General features: G+C 44.4%; 1 protein-coding gene across 5 annotated transcripts in view; it reads right to left on the bottom strand.

Annotated features, from left to right (window-relative positions):
* Positions 1-26561, bottom strand: part of CAMK1D (calcium/calmodulin dependent protein kinase ID) — a 429331-nt gene that overhangs the window by 245578 nt on the left and 157192 nt on the right. For all 5 annotated transcript variants that reach the window (XM_059056712.2, XM_059056713.2, XM_059056710.2 and 2 more), the window contains exon 2: positions 9946-10077. In XM_059056712.2, the coding sequence (XP_058912695.1) occupies positions 9946-10077 (132 nt within the window). The remainder of the gene's footprint in view (positions 1-9945; positions 10078-26561) is intronic.

Below are 26561 nucleotides of genomic sequence, written 5' to 3'. Positions count from 1 at the left end.
ATGACAAAGTGAGAATATGTATATTTAAAATCTCAAAGGGTAGATAGAAATGGCTCTAATTTTCAGGTTCTGGTTTTAGAGTTATCACTCTATTAATTTAATTAATTGACATCTATTTCAATTAATCTAGCATCTATTGCCATCTATTATCTATAGAAATCTATTGCCATCTATTTCTTACTATTTGTTGGGAGTCATGAGACTTTTTTTTGCCACGTGGCTTGTTGGCTCTTAGTTCTCTGACCAGGGATCGAACCCGGGCCCTCAGCACTGAAAGCAAAGAGTCCTAACCACTAGACCGCCAGGGAATTTCCGGAAGTCATAAGACTTCTGATTCCTATTGGCTGTTTCTAGATTGAACGAAGTTCCCATAGCAGTTTCCTAACAGAAGGGCAGGCTGTGGACCCTAGAAGATGGGGAACAGCTCCATAAGTGAGACTCTCTCTGCTGTCTCCCCAGCTCCATCACTCACCAAAATTATACCCTCTGCACCTCAGTTTCTCCTTCCACAAAATGGATACAATTTCTGCTCTTACCTCTTCGGCCAACATATTCTGAGCTCTTACAATAGCATGATGAGAGTGGTAATGCCTAACATTTACATAATCCCTAACACTGGAACATTTCGTAATTTAAAAAGGCTTTTCATATGCCTCATGATCTTATTTAGGCACTCAGACAGCAGGTTTTGACAGCCCTGAGGGTATATTGACTAAATTAAGCAAAAAGAATTTCTTGCTCTTCAGTGGAAAGATATAAAAAAACTGAAATGTATTTTAAAATGTGTATATACATATGTGTATGTACATATGTGTCTACATATATGTGCATGTGTTCACATTTATGCGCATATACACATATATAAATGTATGCATTTAGCACATCAGCTCTGTAGCCTTCAACAAGAACGAAAACACCACGTCCATCACACCACTGTATTTGTTTACAAATATCCTTGCCTGTGTTTGGATTCCCCAATGACACCTACCTCATATCTGAATCATACAGTCAACCCTATTTTAAAAATATAAATGGCTAAAAAAAATGAATATTAAATCCCATTTACCAAATTCCATATATATCACTATTTTAGAAATGATTTCTTTCACTGCTTATTTCCTAAAAACTTCAGACCAATCACCTAAGACTCTGACCTCAATTTTTAAGCTGACTTCGAGGACAAAAGTCAGTGATATGACTTTAAAATGGTAAGTTTTTAAACCATCCAAGGATAACGCTGGACTTCAAATATGTAAAATACAATCTAGTCACCAAATTTTATAGAGTTTAAACTAGATAATGAGTCATAAATAAAACTTCACTGAAATCATTTATCTACCCATATAAACAATGCCAAAACCATGTAGAAAATAGAACGGACCCAACCCAAAGTTTAACAGAAAAGAAACAGTGAACCTTTGGGGTATATTTACTTCTTTTTCTGTATTTGCCATCACGGTCTATCCCAGGACTCCTTGTACTTAATCTTTCATGCGGTGAAATACCCTCCAATATAAGCTATTTTGATTTTTTTGAAATATCAGACAAGAAATATACATATATATACATACACACACACATATATATACATATATATTCACATACACACAGAGAGATATATACAGATACAGATATCAACTCACACACATCTGTTGGAATCATTTAACTAAAATTTATATAAATCATTAGCTAAGTAAGTTTACTGAAGAAGGGAGAAAACATTTGCCAAGATATATTATTAGAGGAATTTTTTTTTAATTTATTAATTTATTTATTTTTGGCTGCGTTGGGTCTTTGTTGCTGTGTGTGGGCTTTCTCTAGTTGCGGTGAGCGGGGGCTACTCTTCGTTGCGGTGTGCGGGCTCTCATTGTGGTGGTTTCTCTTGTTGTGGAGCAGGGACTCCAGGCACGTGGGCTTCAGCGTGCAGGCTCAGTGGTTGTGGTGCATGGGCTTAGTTACTCCACGGCATGTGGTATCTTCCTGGAGCAGGGCTCGAACCCGTGTCCCCTGCGTTGGCAGGTGGATTCTTTACTACTGCACCACCAGGGAAGTCCCTATTAGAGGAATTTAAACCACCAACTAATCCACACAAGGGCTGAACTCCCCAAACACAGAACCAGATTAGCTGACAGGGAGCTACCAAATGGAAATAAGCGTGCAAATAACTAACACTGTTTCTAAAAGTGTGATAAAACACAATGTTTCTTCAACTACTTTAAATATCTAGAGAGTAATATATATAGTATAAAAGGTGGTAGGAACAGCCTGTTTACAAAGGAGTTTGGATTCCATCAAGCAGGTGACTGCCCAGAATTAAGGTGGGGAGGGTCAACATCACACATGCATTTAAAATCTCAGTTGCATAGTGTTACTGGAACAAGGCATGAAGAAAGGGGAGTCTGTCTGATCATGAGAGCCACACTTTACATGATACTTGGGAAGCAGAAACCGCAGGCAGGGAGAGGCCCCAGAGGTGCATGGTCACTGGAAAGATAAGCCAACATGCCTGGTCAAACTAGTTTGAATATCCCTGTTTTGTACTAAGGGATATCACCAATTCTCTTTTCCTCCCATTCATAACATTCTGTAAGCAATGCCCCCCAAACTGATAAAAACTCATAAAAATGCATTGATTGTGGAGCTCAAATCAAATTTTTAAAATGTTGCTGGATTATCTGCTATGGACAAAGCACCATGGGAAAGCCACTTGGAAGCATCAAATGTATCCTGTTTTGGCTGTAAAGTCACATTGGCATGAGACCAATTTTATTTCTTATACACATGCCCACTGTTAGGATGAAGTAAACAATGACCAGCAAATAGTGGTCTGAACAAAGCAGAGTTTACAGTGAGATCCACGGGGCTCAAAGAAATGGAGAGGCCGAGGTAGACAGCAAAAGAGAAGAAAGTCCACCAAATTCAGCAAGATTCCAAGGTCAAAATCTCTGGCAGGGCCAGAGGGACGAGCGTGAGCTCGTGCATGTGTCTGATGCTTTCACAGAGCCTGGCGTGAACAGGTCCAGGATGGGTTGTGTCAATTTTCCAACAGGACTAGGGTCCGTTGGCAGATACACCCACCCGTGCATCCTCCAAGCCTGACAAGACTGTGACTTTAATCACACACACAGCACAATAACCACCACCAAATAACTTAACCGCACCCCTCAACCTGTTTTGCTTGAACTGCACATTTTTTCCAAAATTAAGGGAACTTTCAGCAAGGGTTTTCCAGGGTAGCGAAGGGTTCTAGGATCATAACAGATAGACCTGCCTCCCTATTTGTTATCACATGGCCTCCAGCCATTCCTTTTCTTACTTCCTGCCTGTGTCCTTAATTCCAACACTACCTTTCCAGAGGAGAGGTCTCTCCATGTTGGAACATCATCTTCTAGGCAGATCAGATCCTTAAAAAGCTGTATTGGTGCCCGAGAAACTCAAGTATCAGCTTTACCAGCTTGGCCATTTTCAGTCATTGGAAAAGTGGTTTTGTTCGCCCTGAATCGATGAATTTCTATTGATGCATCTGTTCCTTTAACACACACAATAAACTGGCACTTGGCAGTGGTTTAAAGAAGCAAACGGGCCAGGCTGCCATCAGAACAAAGCTGCAGGAGTAGAAGCAAGACAGATTTAAATGCGTTAATTTACAGAAAAGCCTTTCTCTGAAGGCTAATACTTAATTCAAAACCAGCTGTCCTCTCCTTTGGGGGCTCAAGCTGCCTGCCTTCCCTCTAGTTAATCTGTACGAGAGCAACATGTCTGGTCCAAGATAACCAGGAAATCAAGCTACTGTAAGAAGTGTCCAGGCCTCCAGAGCCCGGCTCTCGCCTGGCGGAGGTGCTGACTCACGCTCTCCCCAGAAGACCCAGCCCCACCACCCTGCCCAAGATTCCATCCTGACCTTGGCCTTAGCGCATCCTGGGCTTTGGCATCTGCTGCCTTCAGCAGCCCTGACCCCCTTTGGATAGTGGCCTTGTCACTGAGTCCTGCTGACTTGACCAAACCCTACGCCAGCCTCTCCAGGCTGGGAATGGCCATCACTGCCCCTACTTCCCCTGCCACCCTCAAAGAGCCAGGTTCTTGCTCTTGAACCCAGCCAGTGGCTGGTGCCCACTCCCCACTTGATGGGAGGATGGGGTCAAGTCAATTCCCCTCTCTTAGTATAAAGCACAGCTCTTCAAAAGGGACCACATCTGAGTTTGCTCCTCTAAATGAACCCTCTCACCTAAAGGAAACGTCGTCTGGTGTGTGTGTGTGTGTGTGTGTACATGTCGTCTGGTGTGTGTGTGTGTACACGTGTGTACACGTCGTCTGGTGTGTGTGTGTGTGTACACGTGTGTACACGTCGTCTGGTGTGTGTGTGTGTGTGTGTACACGTGTGTACACATCTTTCCCTACTCCTGGACACGTGAAGAGCACCTTTACACCCCTGGGAGGTGAGACCATGAGACCAGGGCCCTAGAGCAGCTGTTCTCAACAATGACTTGAATGCATGTAAGAATCCCGGGATGGAAAGAGGGTGCTTTTCAAAATTTCCCAATGGCCACCAGAACCTCCAATTCTAACTCAGTTGGTCTAGGATGGAGCCTGGGTGTCAGGATGTTCGGAAAAGCTTCCCAGGTGATTTTAATGTGCCACCAGGGTTGAAAACCACTGATTTAGAGAGAAAAAGGCAGAAACCGTCAGCTGAGACTCCTCAGTGTATTCAAGGTAGAGAACATGCGATTTAAAAGCAATCGCTACCCAGGCTCCTCCCCCAGGGAAGATCATCTCTGTAGCCGACTAAGTAACCATTAGAACATGTGGAATCCTGGTGCCATGTTTCATAAGCACAGTAACTCTTTAACCAGTCTGAGCCTTGGTTACCCCAACTATTAGGAAAAGGGCTACTCTAAATACATCTGTCTTGTTTCTTCCATCTCTCCCCTTCATCCCCCCATTTCAATACAGACTGTTTATATATTTGCCTTTCTACTTCTCCAAAAATACTTTATGTATTGCCTTGAAATCAGATGTGGGTAGAGCCCGCCCTCTAAGTAAATAATACTACAGAAACGATAAACTCTATAATCCAGTGCAGGGTATGTAACACTGATGATGTGATATTCCCTAATGCAGAGAACACTCCCTTCATGGGACCTGAGCTAACCATTCCACCAGGGAAATCTGGTGCTGAGCCACACAGACCCTGCCCCTGGCCACTCAGACAGCACCTCTCTCTGCTACACAGTAACTGTCTACCATGAAGCCAGCCTCTTTTTATTCCCTCTGAGCTTGGTTTAATATCCACTTTCAAGTAGGAGATTTCATTTTGGAACTATTTTCAGAGCAAGAATAAAGGCATCCTTAAGGATATATTAGCTACATTACTTAAATCCAATGAAATACATAAATCTCTCACCCTGCAATAAACTCAACACGGAGGAGGGCAAGCAGCCTCCCAGATGGGCCTCCCTGGATGAAAAACAGCCTGGAAATATACAAACGACCAGGGTATATGACAGAATTTGGAATAATGCAGGCCTCTCTGGGACCCTATCTACAATGATTTAGTTGGGGAAAGTACCAAAGGATTTTTTTAATGTGTGTTTTCAGAAAACTTTAACATCCAGCAAGCCCAGATCACAGCTGAGCTGCTGAGCGCCAGACCTCCATCATCAACTGGTCATCTCTACCCAGCCATTCCCTAGACCAGCATGTCTGAATCAGAACTCATCACCTGCCCTCCGGCTTCTGGATTTCTGATCTCAGCTAATGGCGTCGTTATCTACCCAGGTAGCCAATCAGAAACCTGATAGTTAGCCTAGAATCCACTCTCCCCTCAATCCTCCCCCCATTCTTCCTGAATCCCTAAGTCCTGGAGATGCCATTTTGCCTCTTGCATCCCAACACACACCTCCTGTTTCAATGCATGGCTTCCCCGATGCCTCCAATGGCTGCCTAACTGCTTCCCCTAGAGTGAGTCTTGCCCGCCCCCCAATCTATCCTTCCAAGTTCAGCAACAATAATCTCTATGAAACAATCCTTCAAGGCTCCCCACTGTCTAGAGGATAAAGCGGGGTATACAGCCCCCCACGATCCAGCCTCCCCAACCTCGGGTCTCCTGCACCTCGCCTTGAACCCTCCACCTGGCCCGGTGAGCTATGTGGAGCTCCTAGCACACCAGCCTGCCTCCCCATCTCCTTTCCTCTGTTTGCACTGCTCCTCCTGGCTAGAATATCCCTTTGCCTTTCTGTCCTCAGCAAAATAGATTCATTGCCTGGACCCACCTCCTCCAAGAAGCCTACCCTCACACCCCACCCCAAAGGGAAAACGGGGCAGCCTACTCTTGAGCCCCTGGTCAGACCTCTCACACAGTATCTACGATGTTAGTGCGCTTATTTAGCTCCTGGAGGGCAAGGATTGTATCTTGTCTTTTCAACCTCGGTTCCAACTGATGCATAGGAATTTACTAAACATCAGTGAAATGAATGAATGCTTCAGTGGTGGCTTCTAACAGCAGTTTCAAAACTATCTTCTTTACAACTCATAGACTTTGCTTTCGGCTGCTTATGACCTGGAACAGCTTCTTACTCCACCTACAAATCGTGTGCAGGGGACCAAAACAATAAATCAGTACAGGAGATACAGCACCTTTCATCCCCTGAGAAATCATTTCTTTGTTTTCCATTCCTGAAAAAGAGGGTCATACTTCAAGGCACCCCAACAGCAGAGAGTGAGAACTATCAAAATTAGTGATTCCCAATCCCTGGTCCTCCCTTGCTTTTATCTTTTCTTAATATTTATTTTTATTTTTTATTGAAGTATAGTTGATATATTTATCTTTTAACTTTTTTTAATTGGCCACACTGCACAGCATGTGGGATCTTAGTTCCCCACCAGGGATTGAACCCATGTCTCGTGCATTGGGAGCGTGGAGTCTTAACCACTGGACCACCAGGGAAGTCCCCTCCCTTGCTTTTAAATGCCCTCTTGCTGGAAGTGTGTATTATTTGAAAGAGGCATAGGGCGGAGATACTACTTAAAGCAGAGGGACAGGGCTTCCCTGGTGGCACAGTGGTTGAGAATCCGCCTGCCGATGCAGGGGACACGGGTTCGTGCCCCGGTCCGGGAAGATCCCACATGCCGCGGAGCGGCTGGGCCCGTGAGCAATGGCCGCTGAGCCTGCGCGTCCGGAGCCTGTGCTCCGCAAAGGGAGAGACCACAACAGTGAGAGGCCCGCCTACCACAAAAAAAAAAAAAAAAAAGCAGAGGGACAAAGGCATGAACAAAGACTGGCTTATGAAGTCTACACTGCTGCCCTTGCCCATGTAGATGCAAGATAACACTGAGAATAAAACTGACTTCCCCGGCGTTGTGGCTTCTAAGCCCGTAAGGGAGACACATGAAAACAAAGGCACCATCCTTGACTCAGCATCCAGCAGCCCCTGTGCCCCAAGGTAGGCCCTCTGGGAAGCTCTGAGCCCACCCAGAATTCCATCTAAAATGCCAAATATCTGCAATGTGGCTACAACTTAACACACAGCCAATATCCTCTTCTCTGAGTGCTGATTTCATATTGGAAAATGAACAATTTAAGTAAATGTTTCATTAACATACTGTTTTTCCTGCTTGATGCTAATGTACTTAGAGTAATTTGTTTTCCCAAATTCTCTGCCACAGAATCATTTCATGCAGTCCTCACAGGACAACCTGAAACTCTTCAGGTCCCTAAGAGACAACCTAGAAACCAAACAAACAAATAACAGAAAACCGTTGTACTAAAAAGCCATCGAGACCCATTTGTTCTAGAACACACATCACATATGCTGCAGAACAGGAAGATCCGGACCACCTCAGTGGCGCTGGGTTTGTACTGACGGCAACAAAGCATTGCTCAGAGGGCACTGTTGGTCCCCAAGACACAGAAGTGGGAGACACGGCTTACTCCGGAAGAATGCAGACAGTGTGACACCTTGTTTCGAGACCCTGTAAGGCTTGTTCCCATTTTTCTTGGCTTATCTGATTCTTACTTTGTGCTGATTCCAAACCCCCAAAATTTCAAGGATATTTCTAACATCTTTTACTAATAGGAGAGCTTAAAAACTTCACAGCACAATGCTCAGATACACTCCAATCATGCAAAGGCAGGTCCCTTTTAAAGGTTTGTTCCCCCAAACCTTGTGAGACACGGGGGAATGGCTTGATCGTGAGGACATGGGGAACAGCCTGGACACCATGCTAATGGGAGGCCATCTTTTGGGTGGATCCAGCCACATCAGAATGGTTCTCTGTGCGCCACTGGGCTGGCAGGCATGATTTTGATTTGATTCTGCGATACTGCGATTTATAAGAAATATATACTTGGTCACTGAGATGACCAAAAAATATTTCTCATATATATATATTTGGTCTTGTCCACGGTTCCTGACTCACGGCTCCCCAAACCCTTGGAGTTTCCTTAGTGTTGAGAGAGACAGAAGTTTCTTTGTTATGTGAATGAGGTGACGTTTAGAAGCCCCTAAGGATGGGGGCTCGTTGCCAGGAGAACCAACCTCGTGACTAGAGGGTTGGGACTTTCAGTTCCATCCCCCTGATTTCTGGGGAGGGGAGAGGGGCTGGAGGTTGAACCAATCACCAATGGCCAATGATGTTCAACAATCACGACTATCTAATGAAGCCTCCATAAAAACCCCAAAGGACAAGTTTTTGTCCCTTTTTGGAGAGCTTCCACATTGGAGAACCAGAACGCTTCTGCATGCCACCGTGCTGCCCCCATGCTCCAAGAGGACAGAAGCTCCCTTGTTCAGGACCCTGCCCTGTGTATCTCTTCCATCTAGCAATTGGTTTGCATCCTTTAATATCCTTTCAGAATAATTCGGTAATCTAGTGAGTAAACGGGTTTTCCTGAGTTCTGTGAGCCGTTCTAGCCAATTGATCGAACCCCAGGAGAGGGTCCTGGGAACCTATGAGTTATAACCAGTTGGTCAGAAGTACAGGTAACAACCCAAGCTTGAGACTGGAGCCTGAAGTGGGGGGCGGTCTCATGGGACTGAGCCCTTCCCCTGTGGGATCTGATTCTGTCTCCGGGTAGACAGTGTCAGGACCGAGTTGAACTCTCGGACACCCTGCTGGCAACAAAGAATTGTTTGTTGGTGTGGGAAAACCCTGAGCCACACACCTTGGAATTGGGTCCAAGAACCCTATCCGGGTTCTATTACATGGGTAGCAAAACCAAACTCAGTGAAGAGGTGAAGCAGGTAACCAGTGAGCTCTGGCACTTGCTGGGTGCTGGGTGCCAGGTGTGTGTCAGAGAGGCAGAGAGCAGGAGACCCACCAAAGACTGGATGGGGGGGGGTTACCTCCCTAGCTGTGCCACATCTGAGCTGCAAGGCGATGGACAAGTGACTTCCATTTCTGAGCTTCACCTCCTTCTTATAAAATAAAGCAACAACAACGAGAAAACAATAATAGTAACTGGGGCAGCGGCAGCTACCCTTTCATTGAGCACTTACTATGCAGCAGGTGCTGAACAAACACTTGCTAAGCACCATCTCACTTAATCCTGAGGACACCTGGGAGGATACTCTTAACTCCAGTTTATGGAGGAGGCTCAGAGCTCAGCAACCAGCCCCAGGTCACCCAGCTGCAGGGAGTGGCGGGGTCTCGGTTCAAAACCGAGTCCATCTGACTGCCACGTTCTTTGGAAAGAATAACAACCTCAAATGACTGGCACAGACATTAGGAAATGCTATATGATCTGGAAAGTGCTCTGGACGCCCTACATGAAAGACACTCAGGGTTAACAAGCCCACCCCTCACTGCGGGCCAGCATCCTGGTCACCCTCTCCGACCGGGCAGCCAGCTCCCGGCAGCCTCCTCCCTCCCGTGGGTCAGAGGCCCCATCATCCCGGAGCATCATCCACTTGGCAGCGGGGGAAGGAGGCCGTCCCTCCTGGCACTTACTTTCTCAGGACCGCAATCTCATTCTCTATGCTGCTTTCTTTGCCCTTCAGTGCCTTCTTGGGGATACACTTCACCGCAAAGAGTCTTCCAGTTGCCTTCTCTTCAGCTAAGACCACTTCGGAAAATGCCCCGCTGTGAACAAAGAGGGAGAAAAAGAAGCGGCTTAGATTCAGGAGATCTGGGCATTCCTGACAGCTCCTCTGATCCCACTACCAAAATCTGAGTAATAACAAGAACAATTCCCAGCATTACTGTGACTTTTTTAACCAGCCACACTCCCGACCAAACTTCTTTGTGCAGAGGGTAGACAGAGGCAAGTGTGACCTCTTGCAAAGGGACACAGGAATGCCCACGTGGGTGTGGGCACCTCCCAGTGCTACCTGCCATCCTGCACAACAGGCACTTGGGAACAACAGAAAACCTCCAGAAAGGTTCCTGCTGGAAAGATCAGGTCCATCTGAAGCTGTCAGCACCCACACCCCCAAGCAGACTAGAGGATAACACTGAAATGTAAAGATTCCTCCCAGGCCCTTTCATTCCCAAGAAAATTTCAGAGCACTTAGTAAAGCTGTAATTAATTCTCACAGACAGGTAAGGGTGTAATTAACATGTGCGTGACCTGCAGTTTTGACACAGGTTAATTAATGTGTAGGGCCGTGCAGGGCTGCAGTGAGCAGGCTGTTTCTTTTTTCAACCAACCAACCAAAAAAAAAAAAAAAAAAAAACATGATGCCCTGAGTGGGGAGAACTAACTTCCTGCCTGAAAATAGAAATCTAACTCTGTGAGGCCACATCACCAAACTGAAAATGTAACCAGAAAATTCAGGGCCAGAGATTACATTTCTTCAGAGAGGTGGTCTGTGAGCCCCAGACGCTGCACTGTCCCCTCACCTGACACCTTGTCTATTTCCAACAGACAATGCCTGGGTGCTGCTCTCGTACTGGGGCACAACTTCTCTAACAAACAAAAACAGACACCTCCCGTTGCCCGCTGCAGACCTCTGTAACCTGGGCTTTGTGCACGCCGGCCACGGAAAACCACTGAGTCATTCTCTAGCCCCACACTTTCAGGAGCAACTCATTTCCTCTGAGACACACCAAACATGGCTTCTAAACAGTTATGACTAGAGACAAACTCTCCTACATCAAAAGAAACCACTAGAAGGACCAATGTCATCCCAGTATTGGTCCCCTGGGGCCTTTGTTCTTCAGCCAGCATCAAAGAGATGCCTAAGCAATGGAGGAATGGATAAAGAAGATGTGGTACATACACACAATGGGATCTTACTCAGCCATAAAAAAGAACAAAATATTGTCCATTGCAGAAATATAGGTAGACCTAGAGACTACCATACTGAGTAAAGTAAGTCAGACAGAGAAAGACAAATATCATATAATATCACTTGTATTAGGAATCTTTAAAAAATGGTACAGATGAACGTATTTACAAAACAGAGAGTCACAGATGTAGAAAACAAACTTATGGTTACCAAGGGGGAAAAGGGGGGGTGGGATAAACTGGGAGCTTAGGATCGACATACACACACTACTATATATAAAATAGATAATAAGAACTACGGTATGGGGCTTCCCTGGTGCCGCAGTGGTTGAGAGTCTGCCTGCCAATGCAGGGGACGTGGGTTCGTGCCCCGGTCTGGGAGGATCCCACATGCCGCGGAGCGGCTGGGCCCGTGAGCCCTGGCCGTTGAGCCTGCGCGTCCGGAGCCTGTGCTCCGCAAAGGGAGAGGCCACAACAGTGAGACGCCCGTGTACTGCAAAAAACAAAAAACAAAAACAAAAACAAAAACAAAACAAAACAAAAGAACTACGGTATGGCTCAGGGAACTCTACTCAATACTCTGTAATGACCTACATGGGACCAGAATCTAAAAAAGAGTGGGGAGATTGGTTCAAGATGGCAGAGTAGAAGGACGTGCTCTCACTCCCTCTTGCAAGAACACCAGAATCACAACGAACTGCTGAACAATCATCAACAGGAAGACACTGCAACTCACCAAAAAAGATAAGCCACATCCAAAGACAAAGGAGAAGCCACTATGAGAGGGTAGGAGGGACGCAATCACAATAAAATAAAATCCCAGAACTGCTGAGTGGGTGACTCACAAACTGGAGAACACTTGTACCACAGAAGTCCACCCACTGGAGTGAAGGTTCTGAGCCCCATGTCAGGCTTCCCAATCCGGGGTCCAGCAACAGGAGGAGGAATTCCTAGAGAATCAGACTTTGAAAGTTAGCGGGATTTGATTGCAGGACTTCAACAGGACTGGGGGAAACAGAGACTCCACTCCTGGAGGGCACACACAAAGTAGTGTGCGTGCATCAGGACCCAGGGGAAGGAGCAGTGACGGCATAGGAGACTAAACCAGACCTAGCTGCTAGTGTTGGAGGGTCTCCTGCAGAGGTGGGTGGGTGGCTGTGGCTCACCATGGGGACAAGGACACTGGCAACAGAAGTTCTGGGAAGTACTCCTTGGCCTGAGCCGGCCCAGGTCCCCTATTAGCCCCACCAAAGAGCCCAGGGAGGCTCCAGTGTTGGGTTGCCTCAGGCCAAACAACCAACAGGGAGGGAACCCAGCCCCACCCATCAGCAGAGAAGTGGATTAAAGTTTTACTGAGCTCTGCCCACCAGAGCAACACCCAGCTCTACCCACCACCAGTCCCTCCCATCAGGAAACTTGCACAAGCCTCTTAGATAGCCTCTCATCCACCAGAGGGCAGATAGCAGAAGCAAGAAGAAGTATAATCCTGCAGCCTGTGGAACAAAAACCAATTTCACAAAAAGATAGACAAGATGAAAAGGCAGAGGGCTATGTACCAGATGAAGGAACAAGATAAAACCCCAGAAAAACAACTAAATGAAGTAGAGATAGGAAACCTTCCAGAAAAAGAATTCAGAATAATGACAGTGAAGATGATCCAGGACCTCGGAAAAACAATGGAGGCAAAGATCGAGAGGCTGCAAGAAATGTTTAACAAAGATATAGAAGAATTAAAGAACAAACAAACAGAGATGAACAATACAATAGCTGAAATGAAAACTACACTAGAAGGAATCAATAGCAGAATAACTGAGGCAGAAGAACGGATAAGTGACCTGGAAGACAGAATGGTGGAATTCACTGCCGTGGAACAGAAAAAAGAATGAAAAGAAATGAAGACAGCCTAAGAGACCTCTGGGACAACATTAAACACAACAACATCTGCATTACAGGGGTTCCAAAAGGAGAAGAGAGAGAGAAAGGACCCGAGAAAATATTTGAAGAGATTATAGTCGAAAACTTCCATAACATGGGAAAGGAAATAGCCACCCAAGTCCAGGAAGCGCAGAGAGTCCCATACAGGATAAACCCAAGGAGAAACACACCAAGACATACAGTAATCAAATTGGCAAAAATTAAAGACAAAGAACAATTATTGAAAGCAACAAGGAAAAAAATGACAAATAACATACAAGGAAAAATCCCATAAGGTTAACAGCTGATTTCTCAGCAGAAACTCTACAAGCCAGAAGGGAGTGGCATGATATACTTAAAGTGATGAAAGGGAAGAATCTACAACCAAGATTACTCTACCTGGCAAGGATCTCATTCAGATTCGATGGAGAAATCAAAAGCTTTACAGACAATCAAAAGCTAAGAGAATTCAGCACCACCAAACCAGCTCTACAACAAATGCTAAAGGAACTTCCCTAAGTGGGAAACACAAGAGAAGAAAAGGACCTACAAAACAAACCCAAACAATTAAGAAAATGGTCATACATATCGATAATTACCTTAAATGTGAATGGATTAAATGCTCGAACCAAGACACAGGCCTGCTGAATGGATACAAAAACAAGACCCATATATATGCTGATACAAGACACCCACTTCAGACCTAGGGACACATTCAGACAGAAAATGAGGGAATGGAAAAAGATAGTCCATGCAAATGGAAATCTAAAGAAAGCTGGAGCAGCAATACTCATATCAGATAAAATAGACTTTAAAATAAAGAATGTCACAAGAGACAAGGAAGGACACTACATAATGATCAAGGGATCAATCCAAGAAGAAGATATAACAATTATAAATATATATGCACCCAACATAGGAGCACCTCAATACATAAGGCAACTGCTAACAGCTATAAAAGAGGAAATTGACAGTAACACACTAATAGTGGGGGACTTTAACACCTCACTTACACCAATGGACAGATCATCCAAAATAAAAATAAATAAGGAAACAGAAGCTTTAAATTACACAACAGACCAGATAGATTTAATTGATATTTATAGGACATTCCATCCAAAAACAGCAGATTACACTTTCTTCTCAAGTGTGCAGGGAACATTCTCCAGGATACATCACATCTGGATCACAAATCAAGCCTCAGTAAATTTAAGAAAATTGAAATCATATCAAGCATCTTTTCTGACCACAATGCTACGAGATTAGAAATGAATTAAGGAAGCCCTCCCATTTACCACTGCATCAAAAAGAATAAAATACCTAGGAATAAACCTACCTAAGGAGACAAAAGACCTGTATGCAGCAAACTATAAGACACTGATGAAAGAAATTAAAGATGATACCAACAGATGGAGAGATATACCATGTTCTTAGATTGGAAGAATCAATATTGTGAAAATGACTATACTACCCAAAGCAATCTACAGATTCAATGCAATCCCTATCAAATTACCAATGGCATTTTTTTTACAGAACTAGAACAAAAAATCTTAAAATTTGTATGGAGACACAAAAGACCCCGAATAGCCAAAGCAGTCTTGAGGGACAAAAACGGAGCTGGAGGAATCAGACTCCCTGACTTCAGACTATACTACAAAGCTACAGTAATCAAGACAATATGGTACTGGCACAAAAACAGAAACACAGTTCAATGGAACAGGATAGAAAGCCCAGAGATAAACCCACGCACCTATGGTCAAAAAATCTATGACAAAGGGGGCAAGGATATAAAATGGAGAAAAGACAGTCTCTTCAATAAGCGGTACTGGGAAAACTGGACAGCTACATGTAAAAGAATTAAATTAGAACACTCCCTAACACCATACACAAAAATAAACTCAAAATGGATTCAAGACCTAAATGTAGGGCTTCCCTGGTGGCGCAGTGGTTGAGAGTCCGCCTGCCGATGCAGGAGACACGGGTTCGTGCCCTGGTCCGGGAAGATCCCACATGCCGCGGAGCAACTAAGCCCGTGAGCCATGGCCGCTAGGCCTGCGCGTCCGGAGCCTGTGCTCTGCAACGGGAGAGGCCACAACAGTGAGAGGCCCGCATACCGCAAAAAAAAAAAAAAAAAAAAAAAAAAAAAAGACCTAAATGTAAGACTAGACACTATAAAACTCTTACAGGAAAATATAGGAAGACATAAATCACAGCAAGATCCTTTTTGATCCACCTCCTAGAGTAATGGAAATAAAAACAAAAATAAACAAATGGGACCTAATGAAACGTCAAAGCTTTTGCACAGCAAAGGAAACTACAAAACAAGACAAAAAGACAACCCTCAGAATGGGAGATAATATTTGCAAATGAATCAATGGACCAAGGATTAATCTCCAAAATATATAAACAGCTCATGCAGCTCAATATTAAAAAAACAAACAACTCAATCCAAAAATGGGCAGAAGACCTAAATTGACATTTCTCCAAATAAGACATACAAATGGCCAAGAAGTACATGAAAAGCTGCTCAACATCACTAATTATTAGAGAAATGCAAATCAAAACCACAGTGCAGTATTACCACACACCAGTTCAAATGGGCATCATCAGAAAATCTACAAACAACAAATGCTGGAGAGGGTGTGGAGAAAAGAGAACCCTCTTGCACTGTTGGTGGGAATGTAAATTGATACATCCTCTATGGAGAACAGTATGGAGGTTCCTTAAAAAACTAAAAATAGAATTACCATATGATCCAGCAATCCCACTACTGGGCATATACCCTGAGAAAACCATAATTCAAAAAGACACATGCACCCCAATGTTCATTGCAGCTCCATTTACAATAGCCAGGTCATGGAAGCAACCTAAATGTCCATCGACAGATGCGTGGATAAAGAAGTTGTGGTACATATATACAATGGAGTATTACTCAGCCATAAAAAGGAACGAAATTGGGTCATTTGTTGAGACGTGGATGGATCTAGAGACTGTCATACAGAGTGAAGTAAGTCAGAAAGAGAAAAACAAATATAGTATATTAACGCATATATGTGGAACCTAGAAAAATGGTACAGATGAACCGGTTTGCAGGACAGAAATTGAGACACAGATGTAGAGAACAAATGTATGGACACCAAGGGGGGAAAGTGGCGAGGGGGTGGTGGTGGTGGTGTGATGAATTGGGAGACTGGGATTGACATGTATACGCTGATGTGTATAAAATAGATGACTAACAAGAACCTGCTGTATAAAAAAATAAATAAAATAAAATTCAAATAAATAAAAAAATTAAAAAGTGGATATATGTATAACTGATTCACTTTGCTGTACAGCAGAAACACAACGCTGTAAATCAACTAGACTCCAAAAAAATTAATTTAAAAGAAAAAGAGAGATGCGTATGCAAGAACGGACTTTTCTCTCCCCCTCCTGTGCCATCTGACAGGGATAGGCATCTGTCCTGGACCAAACAAAGACGAATACATATATTTTAAACCCTTTCCAGTGAGAGGAATTCACTCCACTTAGCGCAATTAACTGTGAGTCTTCGGGGCAAGTGTTCTTCCTGAACCCTAACTCTGGAGAGAGGAGTCTGTCTACCTTCAAGGTCTGTATCTAATTATAGAAACTGGAGGGGCAGAAGGTAGACATTCAATGAAAGAACCAAGTGGAACATGTCAGAACAAAGATCCTCTGCTCACAAGCATTGGCCAAGTTGGAGTCTCCCACCACATGCCTCACGTTTGACTCAGCCAGAACAGCAATTATGAACTAGAAATACATAAATCCCAGGACAGATTTATCAGAGTGATATATGGCATCAGACATTCCCAGTGGCATTTGGTCACTGCCAATGGCTTTCGCCCAAAAAAGCCAATTCATAACAACTTGAGGGAATCCCCAGCCCAGGAGCTTCCGCTCTCCCTCACGTCTGTCTCGGGGATGGACTGAGGCGGATTCTTCCCCCAGTGAGGGTTCTTAGATGGAAGCAACATGGACGGCTATGGACCTGCTCCCTTTTGCTGTCCTCTAGGAAGTGGAACAAGATCCACGTTAGAGACAAGAAAAATCAGTGAGGAAAGACCAGGATTCTAGCACCACGGGTGATTTTTTTTTTTTTTTTTTTTTTTTTTTTTAATGAAGTATAGTTAATTTACAAGGTTGTGTTAGTTTTAGGTGTACAGCAAAGTGATTCAATTATACGTATACATATTCTTCTTCAAATTCTTTTCCATTATAGGTTATTAAAAGGTATTGAGTGCAGTACCCTGTGCTATACAGTAGATCCTCATTGTTTATCTATTTTATACATAGTAGTATATATCTGTTAATCCCAAACTCCTAATTTATCCCTCTCCCCTCCTCCCCCTTGGCAACCTTAAGTCTGTTCTCTATGTCTATGTGTCTGTTTCTGTTTCATAGATAAGTTCATTTGTATAGTATTTTAGATTCCACATATAAGTGATATCATATGGTATTTGTTTTTCTCTGGCTGGCTTACTTCACTTCGTATGATCATCTCTAGGTCCATCTGTGTTGCTGCAAATGGCAGTGTTTCATCCTTTTTATGGCTGAGTAATATTCCATTGTATATACATACCATATCTTCTTTATCCATTCATCTGTCCATGGACCTTTAGGTTGCTTCCATGTCTTGGCTATTGTACATAGTGCTGCTATGAACATTAGGGGAGCACCAAAGGTGATTTTATGCCATGGATTCCATGCATTCATTTCCAGTTTCCCCATTTGTCTCTTGGGTCCCTGATGCTGATGACACTGCAGCAGTTTCTCTCCTGAGTCTGTCTGATTTACTGTGTCCATTTTCCAAAAGGTGGAGAAGCCCCTTAGCAGCCAGAACTTGAGCTGAGAACTGCAGGCAGACCTCTCCCCCTTGGCTGTCCCCTTGCCCCCTCTGTGTCTCCCTGAGTTCCTTCCTCTTCAGAGTCTGTAAAAATAGTAACAGACTTTGGCCAATGCAGAGGAGGTATTCTGCTGAGCTGTCGGGCACACATGAGAGAAGCGCTTCCTTGCCCTGCAGATCAATCCCTCCCAGAAAGAGAGTGAGAAGTGCGGTTTCTCGTGAATCAACCCCTTGGCCCATGACAATGGGGAGGGGGCTCGAGGTCTCCATCAGAGCCAGTGCTGGTGGACGGCTGCGGGCAGCTGAGGCCAAGGTGACACATGATGTTCTTGGATCGAAGGCTTCTCTGCCTTTGTCCCTGATGTTGGGAGGGAGGGATGAACTGCCTGTGACCCCACAGCGAGGACAGCACAAGGGGACATAGACACGCAAAGGGCCTCGTGAGCTAAGCAGCTTGGACTTGACAACGAACAAGGCCCCTTGTGACTCCACGGTTACTAAGTAGAGTCACAAAGCCAAGGATATATTCCCGTCCTACCAGAATGAAACTCAGCCTGCAATTCCACTTCTGTGCATACACCCCAAAGAATCAAAAGCTGGGACTCAAAACAGTATTTGGACACCCGTGTTCACAGCGGCATTATTCACAATAGCCAAAAGGTAGGAACAGCCCAAATATCCAAATTGTGGTATAAACATACAATGAAATATTATTCAGCCATAAAAAGGGATGGAATTCTGACACAGGCTACGACCTGGATGAACCTTGAAGACATTATGCTCAGGGAAATAGGCCAGAATCGAGAGGACAAACCCTGTACGATTCCACTTATACGAAGTACCTAAAATAGTCAAATTCATTGAGACAGAGTAGTATGGTGGATGTCAGGGGCTGGGAGAGGAGGGAATGGAGAGTTATGGGGACAGTTTCCATTTGGGAAGATGAAAAAGTTCTTCGGAAGATGAATAATGGCCATGGTTACACAACAGTGTGAATGTACTTAATGCCCCTGAATTGTATGCTTAAAAATGGTTACATTGGGGCTTCCCTGGTGGCGCAGTGGTTGAGAATCCGCCTGCCGATGCAGGGGACACGGGTTCGTGCCCCGGTCCGGGAGGATCCCACATGCCGCGGAGCGGCTGGGCCCGTGAGCCATGGCCGCTGAGCCTGCGCGTCGGGAGCCTGTGCTCCGCAAGGGAGAGGCCACAACAGTGAGGCCCGCATACCACAAAAAAAAAAAAAAAAAAATGGTTACATTGGAAACATCTGATAAGCTTTTTCACTCATTACCTCCCTAAAGGAGAAAGAAGTTATATGAAGAACTGGAGGTGCCGGATGCTGTGTACCACCTGACATTTACAAAGTGTTTTGGCCCCTATCAGAGAATCCAATTCGTACAGCAACCCGAGAAGTTACCGGCCCCTCTGTTTTACAGATGAAGATACTGAGGCTCAGGTAGTAAGGGTCAGAAAAGAAAACGTATGCTTCCTAACCCTTCCCAGGTGCTTTTCAAGACACTCTGCTGGGCTTCTAGCAGGCCGTCTTCCCCACAAGCGTGGCAGGTGACAGCAAGGGAGGGTGAGACGCTGCCTTTGGGTGAGCTGTCCTCCCGCTCTGCCCCGAGAGTGCAAAGCCACCTCGCTTCCTCTTGGAGCCAAACAATGTGTGTGCATTTACCCCAGCTTTAAGCTTTCCAAAGACAGAGGTCTCTAGGCTTCTTAGGGGGATATAAGATTAGCATAAATTGTTATTGTTCCTGCAATAAACAGAAATCACTGGAAGACACTTTCCCTGTTCTAAGAAAGCTAAATAAAAACATCAGAAGCAGAAACTCAAGAATGAAGAGCTAGGGCACTTTCAACGTAATTACACAACACAGTGACGTGTGTGTCTGCGTGTGTGCGTGTGAGGTGGGAATGGGGTAGGAGGGAGGGAGGGAGAGAGGGGGGGCTGGTCGTAGGAGGGAAGACAGCGAGAAAAATTATCTGGGAGCCAGAAAGCCTCCAGACAACCCAAGGAAATAAATCCCTAAGAATGCAAGCAAGGACAGAGAGTTACCAAGTTATAAAAATACAAGGAGGTCAAAGCACTCGCACTCCCTGAGCTGTAAAATACAAGCTTTGGGCATTTAAACCTGAGAGCCGCACTTGCATCTTGAAATGCAGTCTGTGCAGTGAACACTCCCGCGTGGCATCCCCCCCATCCCCCCTCCACAAGCTGACTTCTCCCCTTGTCATCCCTTGACTGGAACCAGGAGGGCTGGGCCCCTGGGAAGGGGAGGGGGGTCCCCCAAACGCTAAATGCCTTCTTCTTGCTGCTCATCCTATTGGTCTCCTGTGTGACCTCTGATGGTCCCGGCCTCCTTCCTAAAACTCCCTTCTTCTTGGTTCTACGACAGCTCTCTCCTTCCACCTTTACATCCAGCTTCTCTCCATCGCCGCCTCCTCCTCTTCTTCCAATCAAACATCAGCGAGCTCCGAGGTTTCATCCTCAGCCCTGCCTTCATCCTATTCTACACCCGCCTCCGGGAAATCTGGTGTTTGCTGTTTCCACACCACCTATCTCCTCATGGCCCCCTAACCTTGGTCTAAATCTGAACATCTCTCATCTCATCTCCTGTGCAAATCTCATCCCTCCAGCTGCCTCCTTGGGTTCTCCAGCTGAAACCCCCGAGCAGCCTCTCAAAGGCACCAGAACCAAAGCAAAAAACCAGAATCTTCATCCCCAAACTTCTCTCTCCTATAGCGTCTCTTTTCTATAGATTCAGGAACCCAGCCTGGAACTCTATGTCCTCCCTCTCTCGTTTCCATCACCAAGTATATCCAGCTTTCCGCTAAAGTGATTCTCAGATGCCTGTCTGTCGGTCCGTCCCTCCACTGCTCTGGTTCGCATTCCCTTATTCACTCAGGACTGCTCCCAGCACCCTCTTCCTGGCCCCTCTGCCCCCAGCAAGCCTACCTCCCACTGCTATCTCCTACCTGCTCCTGGAATTACTTTTCCAAAGCAAAGATCTGACTATGTGGTTACCCTACTTAAAACATTGAGGTTTTCTGTCTACACAGGATAAAAGTTCAAACTCCTTTGCAAGTTTCCACGGCATTCAAAGCTCTCCCCAACCTGAAGGCTCCTCTACCAACAAGCCATCCTCCCCAACACAAACTCGCCCCACCATGCACATGCATATCACCTCCACCCAACCACAGAGGTCAGCTGGCATTTCCCAAATACACCCATGCCCTGTCACACCACTGGCCTGGGTTCAACTCCCCCCCACCTCCCCCTTTCCTTGAATGCCATTCCTTTTTCTTTCTGCTTGGCAAAATTCCATTATAAATGGAAGTATATTCCATTATAAATTTTAAAGGGCCCAGCTGATATATTTCCTAACCTTTGAAGGCTTTCTCAATTGTCTTCCACCAGACAGAACGAGGGTCACGCACTTGGCTTACATCTTCATTGCCCTACTTACACATGCCATGGTGGTCCTTCATGCACTTGCCTGATGCGAGCAGGAGTCCTCAGTCATTCTCTTCTGTGTCTCCATTCCTAACAATATTGGCACCAACTGACGCCCACGGCAGTTTCGATATCTGGGGCTCTCCTTGGATTCCTCCCTGTGCTACAGATCCACAAAGTAAACGATGGATACCAATGACCTTCCACTCAGTGTAGAGGAAAAAATACTGTCCCTTTCCTCCTTTATAATGTATTCCTCTATATTTCTATGCAAGCCCATGCAGAAAGATCCTCAAAGGTTTCTTCTGAAGCGTAAAAATTCTTAAGAGTCTTTCCAGATACACTTTAAACTGTACACTGTGTACCTTTAATGCTTAAGTCATATTTTACAGTTGGATAATCCTGAGGTCACTATTTGTGAATTTATGGTATGATACTTCTCCCCCTTATCCTGGTTATAGAAGTAAAATTTGGTAGGAAAAATGAGAAAGCAGATTTTTAGATAAAGGACTTTAGGAAATGCATAATCGTGGGAGAAGTAAAAATTCCAGTGACTCGAAAATTGTATATCTTCACGTTGTGACAAGATATTTCTTTGATTTTTTTAAAGAAAACTATTCTATTTTTTAAAAACACACCAAGTTTCCATCTAAATTAAACCTCTTTGATGAATTCCTAAAAAGGTCAAAGAAAAAATTCTTGAAATGCTAAATATTTTCCTTGCCTGAAGATAAGCTGTACAAATTACAAAAGCTGAATCCTTCCCCCTTTTCTTCCACATTTCAGACCAAATCACATCATCACCTGAAGGCACCTTACTCTGATTGTAAGCCAGGCACCCAGGAGAAAATAAACAATCTTTTGAGAGCTGAATTTCCAAGACTCACATCTTCTATATTCACAAAAGGATTCTAAACAACTACTTTTGCTTCTCACTTCATAAATGATGGCTCAGAAAAAGGCTGCTTCGCTTTTTGCTTTATCTAGTCAGTGGTAAGAATGGAACCCTGGCGTAGTGATGAACTATCCACGCTGTAGACTATCCGTGCTATGAAGCCCAGCTGAGGACCAGCACCCAATCCTCTATGAATGAAATGACCCTTACTCTCAACTTAGCAGCGGAAAGGCAAGGAAAGAAGTGGGTAAGGCTCTGGAAATTCTTTATATTTCTGAGCTCCCTGGAAAAGCAGCACAAAATCCATGTGTGCTGAGGATGCCTTGGCTTAAAACAGACATTTAAGGGTTTCGTGAACCACAACTAGAAATTTACCTTCCAGTTGTTAAAGAAAATTCCTAGAGCACCTTACCTCCAGATCTGCTGCTATATATTGTGGCCAGAACTCAGAGCTAAGCCACGCCCACAGATAATGCTAGATAACACAACTACTCACTACCAGTTATGATCATAAAAAGTTAAAACAAGAATCTATAGGGAGGAGGAATAAATTAGGAGTAAAGGATAACAGATATACACCACTATATATGAAGTAGATAAACAAGGATTTACTGTATAGCACAGGGAACGGTAGTCAATATCTTATAATAATCTATAAGGGAAAATCTCTAATGAAGTAATACGTATATATGTACAACTAAATCACTTTGATGTGCACCTGAAACTAACACAATATTGTAAATCAACTATACTTCAATTTTTTTTTTATATACATAAAAGGATCTCTGGATTCTGCCTTCCCTATTTCTATGATCTACAACCTGAAGTTGCTAAGAACAAATATCAGTTAGTATCTAAGACGAATAGCTGATGTGCTGGCTCCCCTAAGTGCACATAATTTTAAAATAAACTCTTCTGTCAAATGAGAGCAATTTAATCACAAAATCTACAAACATTGAGTCTCTGACCACCTGCTGTGACTTGCACATTTTTGGTGCTCCCCAAATGTCCGTCCGATTGAACTGGCAAAACCTCCAAAAGACGCCTCTGATTTTCAGGCAGAATCAGGAATTCCAGAGCTGTCTTTCTGACTCACGACAGTACACTAAAGCGGTCGCTTGATAAAATTATATCCATCCCAAATTAGACCAAGGCGTAATCAGATGGTGCTGAAATGATCTGCCCTATTAGCTTAGAGTCAGCTATTATCGTTTCATTGCCTTTCCATGCTTTTGAATCATTCTACATACAAATCAGATTGACTGTGTTATTATCTTTGTTAATAGCATCACCTCTAGCCCACTGCCACTACTGCGACGTGCAACTGGACAGACAGACGTTATGCCAGGCTTTGGACCGTAAATTAAAATGTTCTTTTCCACTAAGCCTACTATTTTCCCCAGTGTCAGGCCAGGACAATATTAAGGGCTGATGGGGGAAAAAAATGAAAAAAAACCTAAACAGCAGAAAATGAAGTTGGTAATATTTGGCTTCAAACAATAAAGAAACTGACAGGTGCCTTTGAGACCTATTGTTCCAGAGCAGAATCAATTCTTAAAATAGGAAAACCTGTCTGCTCACCCCAAGAGTAGTTGTACTGACCCCAGAGAATCCAAATGGATAATAACAGTAGTGGAGTCAGATGGTCTCAATGTCTAAACTCTCCAGGCAGAAATTCAGCAATTTTAGAAGTGGCATTAACTCTTTCTGGTAGAATCTTCACTTAAATTTATCTTCATTAATTCATATACCACTCATGACATTTTGTACTAATTCAGCCCACTGACCTAAAGAAAGCCATGCCCCATATGAATAAAGCTCTGACTAGCAAGCAAAGCAAAAAGTCTCACTTCAAGAACAAATATGTTTGCATGAAAATTGGCATCCCATTTAGATATAACGTCTATTACGTCAAGTGTGTCTTCTCAAACCCTCCACTTGACAATTACGTAGTAATTCATGTTAGTTCTTGTAGATGCTCGAGCTAGAAATAATGCAAACTTTCTTTAAAAAAATGATGTATAGGGCTTCCCTGGTGGTGCAGTGGTTGCGAGTCTGCCTGCCAATGCAGGGGACACGGGTTCGAGCCCTGGTCTGGGAGGATCCCACATGCCGCGGAGCAACTGGGCCCGTGAGCCACAGCTACTGAGCCTGCGCGTCTGGAGCCCGTGCTCCGCAACAAGAGAGGCCGCGACAGTGAGAGGCCCGCGCACCGCGATGAAGAGTGGCCCCCGCTTGCCACAACTAGAGAAAGCCCTCGCACAGAAACGAAGACCCAACACAGCAAAAATTAATTTAAAGATTAATTTTATAAAATGATGTCTAACCCAAGCCCTTATTAATTGCGACCCATGTCTCACCAACCAGTTCAAATCAGAGACATCTTCTTAACTTTAGTAAATCATGCATAGGAATAGGGAGATTCCTACTAAAAGTAGCTATTCTTTTCCATCCAGAAATCCCCTCTTCAACTGGCAAATTCCACAATGATTCGCCACCAGATTCTATAACAGCTTCAAGAACTGTGATGAAATTGTTTAGCATTCACCCGATTAGCCTGATTATTGCCCAGATCAGTTCTCATTCTAAGTATTACATCCCTGCGTCTAAAACCACTGGAGCAAGTGATGACAATGCTTGTCTCAGGGAAAGCTGCAAAATACCAGCACTGTCTTGCGGGTGACATGTTGGGTTTCTTACGGTTTTTCTGTGGCAGTAAATCTTTCCCGCTATCTGCGTCACTGATCCAAATGAGGAAGAGAAATAAATTCCAAATGAATGCCTCCTGTCATATTTTAAAGAACACGCTTCATTTAATAGCACAACCTTTCCCCTTCACTTCTTTGCTGTGGTCCCATATTTTCTCTCTGCTCTTCTCCAGTCACTTGTGAAAGGCTGACGTGGAACCCTAGTGAGTCGGGCACTTTTTCTCAGCACATCATCCACAGGGAGTATTCGTGGAAGCCTGGTTTTTGAAGGTGGTGGCATTACTTCTGGAATTATAGAGTGTCCTTGTAGCCTCAGCTCAAAGGCCAGCAACATTAAAAGGCACATAAGGTGTCCTTGTGGGGCACGTATGCATCTGTTGCAAGAATCCACTTTACTTGGATGACAGGCGTGATGACTTGGATGAAATTGGAACTCCCAGTGTATTTTCCAGATTCCTTTGTCAACCGTGCAGACCTCCTAGACCTGCAGCCTTCACAGATCTCCTGTTTGACCAAGATTCTCCCTACAGGGGTGGCTCTTCAGAATGACCCTGCCTTTTCTCACTCCCACCCATCATGGCAGGGAAACCAGAACTAGCGGACTTGTGTCCCCTGATCCTGTGACCGCTACAAAGATCCAGCATCCTCCGGATGCCAAATACACAGGCTTTGGAGAGGCTGGGGGACCTCATCATCGAGTGGTGGGCAAAACCATAATCCCAAAGCCGGGATGGACATTTATGGTTAATCCCAGCTGGCCATCCCTCACATGGCCATTTCTACTCACTGGGACCCCCTGGTGGGCTCGTTTTTTTTTTTTAAAACCTTTTTAAACTTCTTTTAATTCTTGTTCAGGGCAGACGTAGCACTTGAAGGGAAATGCCTTTGAGCTCCATGCCAACCAAACTCACACATCAAGGTACTCATTCTTTCAAGGTCCCCCATTAAAAAATAGAGTCCTTATTGGTATAATAATTACGACGTTAAAGGGATATTTGGCTGTATCTACAGAAAGAAAATGGGAGGCTTATTATAATCTGTTTTTTTTTAAAAATCAATAAAAGTTTGAAGTAGCAAAAACACTGGAAGTATCCTAAATATCGTCCTACCTCAGAGATATTGCGGGTTTGGTTTGAGACCACCAAAATAAAGCAAATACAGTAATAAAGCAAGTCATACAAACTCTGTGTTTCCCAGAGCACGTAAACGTTATGTTTACGCTGTACTGTAGTCTATTAAGTGTGCAATAGCATTATGTCTTAAAAAACAGTGCACGTACCTTAATTTAAAATACTCATTGCTAGGGCTTCCCTGGTGGCGCAGTGGTTGAGAGTCCGCCTGCCAATGCAGGGGACATGGGTTCGTGCCCCGGTCTGGGAAGATCCCACGTGCCGCGGAGCGGCTGGGCCCGTGAGCCAAGGCTGCTGAGCCTGTGCTCCGCAACAGTGAGAGGCCCGCGTAATGCAAAAAAAAAAAAAAAAAAAAAATACTCATTG

Source organism: Kogia breviceps, chromosome 3, assembly GCF_026419965.1.
Source record: "Kogia breviceps isolate mKogBre1 chromosome 3, mKogBre1 haplotype 1, whole genome shotgun sequence".
NCBI classification, from domain to species: domain Eukaryota; kingdom Metazoa; phylum Chordata; class Mammalia; order Artiodactyla; family Physeteridae; genus Kogia; species Kogia breviceps.
The sequence above is the reverse complement of the archived record's forward strand: the minus strand, read 5'-3'. Positions and strand labels throughout refer to the sequence as shown.